Below are 6,942 nucleotides of genomic sequence, written 5' to 3'. Positions count from 1 at the left end.
ATATATATATATATATATATATATATATATATATATATATAAACCCTCCTTTTTCTGAGCGATTTCTTCTATCCATAGCATTCAATACTAACTTCTGTTCCACCAGTAGTATTCTGAATATCTTTCTCTCACTGACACTTTCATGAGTTTATACACATATACAGAAGCATGAATCAACTAAAGAGACTTGACATGCTAGAAAAAGCAGCTTAATTTCACATCAAAGTATACTTTACCAACTTGGAGAAGGAGTGAAAATGCAGTTGTAGGGCTGCGATGACCAAGAGAGGGACGTAAATGCTCTGTACATTCTGAATGCAAACCCTGCCAAGGTTAACTCATCTTCCATCCTTTTGGGATGAATAGAATAAATATCTGTCAGGTTTTGAGGCTGACATAAATGTGGCCCAGCCATCTATTGAGTAATTGGCTATTGCCTATCAGTGTACATTTATAGAAACCAATCTAAAAGGATGTCTGACGTAAGCACTCATTGGCATTATGTTGACTGCCCATCTACCCTCGCACTGTGTGCTTGTATGCATTTCTTTTATGTATGGTGTTGTTCAGATTTATTGCAAGATTTCTTACTAGAAGAGAAAGAACCAATTTCTAACCTGCATTTAAGGCTCCTTTATTGAAATTTCAACAACGTCAACAGGGTGTGTTTGCATGTTTGCAGTATTTGGAGTAAGTGCATGTCCAGATTTGTATGTTTTATGTATGTATTCTCATGCATATAGTGGCATGTCTAGACATGCACATATATACTTAAATACTAAACTTCTGGAAAGTATTACGATGTTTTACAGTTCCATTGATGGTGTTTGAATCTGTAATTGTATGTACGTACATACATATGCATGCATTGTTTTTATGTATTTCATTCATTGAATTCACACATCCCCCCACTCTCTCTCTCTCTCTCTCACACACACACAAACACACATACACTCACCTATAATGTAAATGATTTAGAATTTAAATAATGGTCACAGCATTTACAAAAGCTCATGGAATTCCTCCTCTCATGGAATCGAACCAATATCTATTGTACGCTGGGTGATCGCCCAGCATGTGAGTGATAAGTGGTTTGATTCCATGAGAGAATTTGGTAATCTATTTTTTACATCCTGTGTGCTTCTACATGTCTTATGTAATATATGAACAAGCACATACATAGATACTGATTGATTCACTCATACAGTATATCCTGAAGCTTAAATTTTGATGTCACACTATATTTACTCGTTTTAAACCACTCAATATAAAGTAAATATAAAAATTTATGGTGTTAACACATTAAGACACAATGTTTGCCAAATTTACAAAAATAGTGCTATAGATTTATATACATAAACACACATGCACACATATACACACGTGTATATGAAATATTTCTTCATCACTAACCTTATTTTCACTTATGAGTAACTATATTGGTTTTGTTTCACAATATTTATAAAGCAAAGCTGTCTTGTCTATTATTTCACCATGTATTGTTATTGCTTTCATACTTCCAATTTTGATATTGTAAAGCTGTCTTATTTTGTTATTCCAGTGTATATGTGTGAGTGTGTGTGTGTGTGTGTGTGTGTGTGTGTGTGTGTGTGTGTGATCATATTCTTTTATCCCTTGAAGTTTTGTATTGCAAAGCTATCGCCTTGTCTACAGTTGTACTGTGACTATATTGGTTTTGTATTTCCAATTTTTCTTTTTATTGAATATCTGTCACCTTGCCTGTTAGTATACTGTCTGTCCAAATTAATCTAGTTCTTTATTTTTTGTGTTAAATATTGAAAAGCTCTCTATTTTAGGAGGTCTGTTAATTTCTTGTGTGACTATATTGGTATTGTACCTATAAGTAGAACATATATATATATATATATATATATATATATATTCACGTATCCATCCATCTATCGAGCTATGTGCATGCACACACATATACATATATATATGAAAAATAAGTAAAGAGATATAACTCAGATTAGTATGAATATGGACAATAAATGTGAATAATGGTATATCAAATACCTAAATTCTTAATTTATTGAAATTATCTTCCCTTTCACAGAAGAATGATCAATACCTTATGGCAATTGCAACTGGCTGCAGAAAGGGAAATGATCTGAAGAATCAAGAATTCTCTGATATTGACATGCCATTAAAGAAAAGATGGTCTGATTGTCTGGGTACAAGTAGGAGTCTGTGGAGATGTGTTTCTGTCTCTATGTCTGGCATCAGCATAGTAGTTGTCCCTTCCTTCATCCCAGCACATGAAATACTTAAGTATGTACAAAGCGAGCAGAAAATATTTATGACTTTAGGTAACTTTCATTGTTTAAATGAAAATGACCAAAGAGAAATAACTTCGAGTGGCCAATGGGATAAATATGGACAATAGAGATGAATAAAAGCATATTAAATACCTTACAAAACATAGTCTTGTTTAATAGAGTTATCTTCTAAGTCTTCTAAGATGGCTGTGGACGCATGTTTCTACTTATTCAGCCATTCACATATATTCACAGTTGTTCTCTTGTTTCCAGAGAATGAAGCTGTATTTTCCTTAATCTTGTGTCAGTTTCAAAGAAATTCTGATTCTTGAGATTACTAGCCCCCTTATTTGGCAGTGGTTGCAATTGCCCAGCAGTGTTTGTTAACACCTTTATTCATATGTGTGTTTATATGTGTCTGTTCATAAGTGTCTGTCTTCTCATCTAAGTTCGTCTGTCATCTTCTTCGATGATTAACCAAGGACACATGCACAAAGAAAATGGGGCATGGTGTGTCTGGCTGTGGCTGATCAGTCCAATAGTTGCATGGAAGGATGTGCTGCAGTTCAGGCATTGGTGGTCTGCTGAGATTGAAGGTTAGGAGTTGGATCTGGACTTCTGCAGTTTGCATTTTCTTTGTGCTCCTATAACCCTGCTCATCTTGTAGGAGGTGGTGTGTGCACATACACTCACACATTTAAATTCTATAAATTCTACTTAAGGTGGATATACTTTAAGGACACCATAATACTGCAAAATTCATCTTGAGAAAGCATCTGGTATAGATGTAGAGTGCTAAAAGGCACAGAAATATCTGTAGCTGATAAAAAGAATGTCCAGTGCTGGCATTGGAACTGCTACAGTATGTGACTTCTGTGTGTTTGCGCTTCAACTAATTTTTACCCTGCCTGCCAACTGTTTGTGATTAGTCACTGTCTATTGATATATTAGTACACAGGTGAGGACATTGCTACCCAAAGTGGTGGTCTGCAGACTACAGCTGCCGGTATGTGGCGAGTTTCCAGAAAAGAAAGAAACAGTAACATAATTTCAGTAATTTCACCTTATGCTCTGTAGTAAACAACGTATCAACTTATGTAATATTGCATTATTTGTTTACAAAATAAATATAAGATAAAACAAATTGTCAACTTTTATTATATTCATTATATATATTGTTTCTGGTACAAATTAATATTACTAAGAAATATTACCGGTTCCTGGCACATTGGAAAAAAAAAAAAAACTGTATTTTAACACTTGGTCCCTTGAGGGGCTGAAGACAAGTGACTGTGACTTCTGACAATTTGCTGTACTTAAGAAGATTTCTCTTCTCAAGCTAAGAAAAATCTTGGTCACTCATGCATACAGGCATGTCCTTTGTGGCCATGCACCCACTCCTCTCCCAGCTGAGATGTCTTTGTCTTGCACATGCTAGTGCAATGTAAAATGCACTCATGCCAGTGCCACATTGTGATGCACACATGCTGGTGTCACATAATATGCACTCTTACCAGTGTCACATAGAATGCACTCACGCTGGGGGGTGGGGTGGGAGTCACGTAAAATTCATTTGTGCTGGTGCCATGCAGAAAGCTCTCAAGCTAGTAGCATGTTAAAAGTACCAAGCACACTCTATTAAGTGGCTGGCATTAGGAAGGGCACCCAGCTGTAAAAACCAGGACAAGACAGACAATTGGAGCCTCAACAGCTCCTGTCAAACTGTCCAACCCATGCCAGCATGGAAAACGGACATTAAATGATAATGATAATGATGATAATATACACACACTACCACCACCACCACCACCATCATCATTTTAATGTTCACTATTCCATCTTGTGATGGGCCAAGAAAATTCTTAGAAGTAGATTTCTTTGACTGGATGCTCTTGCTATTGTTAATCCACATCTATTTCCTAGCAAGATGTTTGTCCCCAAAGGCCCAAACTCAACCGATTTCCCTGACATTACATTGTAAAACTATTATGTAATATATACACAACGTAGCTATAATGACAGTGATGCTCATTTACAACCGTCATGTGTTGTCAAGACAAGGAGACACACCCATGCATACATGCACGCACACACACACACACACATACACACACACACAGTGGGCTTCTTTCATTTTCCATCTGTCCGTTCCACTCTCAAGATCCGAGTCAGACCAAAGTCTATAGTTGAAGGCACTTGCCCAAGGCACTTGCCCAAGGCACTTGCCCAAGGCACTTGCCCAAGGCACTTGCCCAATGCACTGTGCAGGGGAACTGAATCCAAACCCATATTTTGGGGAAGAAAGTTTCTTTACCTTACAACCATACTTGTGTCGATATTTGTGATGTGTGTGTGTGTGTTTTAATCAATTCTTGAAGCACTGAATGAGTTGTTAGTTTACAGTAGATATAGGAAATCTTGAATGCAGAATAGCTGTGAACACAGCTTAGAAAAGGGTTTAAAATTGACTACCTACAGAAAATCAAATTCTGTACCTCTCAAGTTCTGGCTAAGTGCTCTGTACCATTACAGGGTTTGTTTCTCTGTAGCATCTTGCTGGTCCCTTTCTTCACATCCTCTAAGGGTATTTACCCAATCTTCTAAGTTGTGTTCACAGCTCTTCTGCATTCAAGATTTCCTGTTTTCTGTTGATATATCATCCTCATCGTTTAACGTCCGTTGTCCCTGCTGGCATGGGCTGGGCGGTTTGACTGGGCTGGCACACTGGAAGGCTGTACCAAGCTCCAGTCTGATTTGGCATGGTTTTCTATGGCTGGATGCCCTTCCTAATGCCAACCACTCTGAGAGTGTAACAAGTGCTTTTATGTTCCACACGCACAGGCACCATTTGTGTGACACTGGTATCTGCCACGACTGTGATTTTGCTTGGCTTGATGAATCTTCTTCTCAAGCACAACATAATGCCAAAGGTCTTGGTCATTGCCTCTGTGAAGCGCAACACTTGAAGGGAGCTCAGCCACTTTGCCTCCATGAGGCCCAACACTCAAAAGGAACTCAGCCACCTTGTTTCCATGAGGTCTGTGTGAAAGGAATTCAGCCACCTCACTTCTGTGAGGCTCAACACTCAAATTGAACTCACTCAATTTGCCTCCATGAGGCCCAGGAGCTTGGCCACTTTGCCTCAATGAGACCCAACGCTTGACAGGAACTCAGCCACCTTGCTTCTGTGAGGCCCAACACTCGAAAGGAACTCAGCCACTTTGCCTCCATGAGGCCCAATACTTGAAAGGAACTCAACCACTTTGCCTCCGTGAGGCCCAATGTTCAAAAGTTGATTTTGTTACATGCCACCAGTATGGGTGCACTTGGCTTGATGGGTCCTCTTAAGCAGAGCACATTGCCAAAGGTCTTGGTCTCTAGTCATTGCCTCTGTGGGGTTCAAAGTTCGAAGGTCATGCTTCACCACATATATATATTATATATATATATATATGTATATATATGTGTGTGTGTGTTTACATGTATACACATAAATGTATATGTATATACATGATAAACCCTGTGATCTAAAAATCTACCAGATCCAATTTACAGAGTCAACCTGTGACTCAAATAGAAAACATTGACCAAAGATACTAAATAGTGAAATTGAACTTGGAACCACAAGGTTGTAAATTGTACTTCTTAACCACACAGCCATACCCGAACTAATATGAAATGGTGATCTCTCAACCTCACATTTCATCCTTTGAGTGTTCATTCTTATATTCTGCCATGTATACTGCTTTTTCACACAATTTCTTCTTTTGGTAAATTGTTGTCTTAGGGTGATGTCTATCTTGAAATGGGTCAACATTACTTATTATATTCCAGAGCTGTCTTCTCTGTTATTTTATCACATGTGCATGCATATTTATTTTCTCCAATAGTATTTATGCTGACTATGCCATCATGTGTGTTGTTTGACTATGAAAGTCTATATTTAATATCTTTCATCTTTCATCTTATCACTAGGTACCTAGTAATGACCAATTTTTGTTATTATTTCATATATTCATATTTGCTATAAAAGAATCACCTTTAAAGAAATAAAAGAAGATTAAAAAAAGTTGTCCAGCAAGAGATATTTTAGACTGGATTGCTTTTTAAATGTTACTTTCATATGGTAAAATAAATCTAAAATAAAGAAGGGGAACTGAAATGCTACATTTTTACTCTGTATGTTTTTCTTCATAGCTCCATGTGTCTTTGCATGTGTTTACCATAGTATCTGTTTTTATCCATGGCTGTATGCGCATGTCTCTATTAAACATACCCACCAATCACACGCACACACACACACACCTATGATATATTTGTATATTATATATATGTATGTATAATACACACACACACACACACATGTATAATATATATATACTTTATATATATGCATAATACACACTCATGCACATATATACACACACAATATATATATATATATGTATGGGCATAATACATTTATATTTGTTTATGATATATATTCATATATACTATGCATATATATATGTATACATGTATGATATATTTATGCACATTATATGTATGTATGTGTATAATACACATATATGTATGATATATATACGTGTATATGTATGTTTTGTAATGTGTATGTGTGTGTATATATATCATATATATATATATATATATATATATATATACA

The 6,942-nt window shown here is 36.5% G+C and overlaps 1 protein-coding gene across 1 annotated transcript in view; it reads left to right on the top strand.

Annotated features, from left to right (window-relative positions):
• The window catches only part of LOC106867835 (serine/threonine-protein kinase greatwall), a 147,507-nt gene extending 144,896 nt beyond the window's left edge, over positions 1-2,611 (top strand). The window contains exons 6-7 of the mRNA XM_052968008.1: positions 2,078-2,201; positions 2,553-2,611. Coding sequence (XP_052823968.1) covers positions 2,078-2,201; positions 2,553-2,611 — 183 coding nt within the window. The remainder of the gene's footprint in view (positions 1-2,077; positions 2,202-2,552) is intronic.
• Positions 2,612-6,942: the final 4,331 nt, after the last annotated feature.

Source organism: Octopus bimaculoides, chromosome 5 (assembly GCF_001194135.2).
Source record: "Octopus bimaculoides isolate UCB-OBI-ISO-001 chromosome 5, ASM119413v2, whole genome shotgun sequence".
Taxonomy (NCBI): Eukaryota; Metazoa; Mollusca; class Cephalopoda; order Octopoda; family Octopodidae; genus Octopus; species Octopus bimaculoides.
This window is presented reverse-complemented; position numbering and strand designations above follow the sequence as displayed.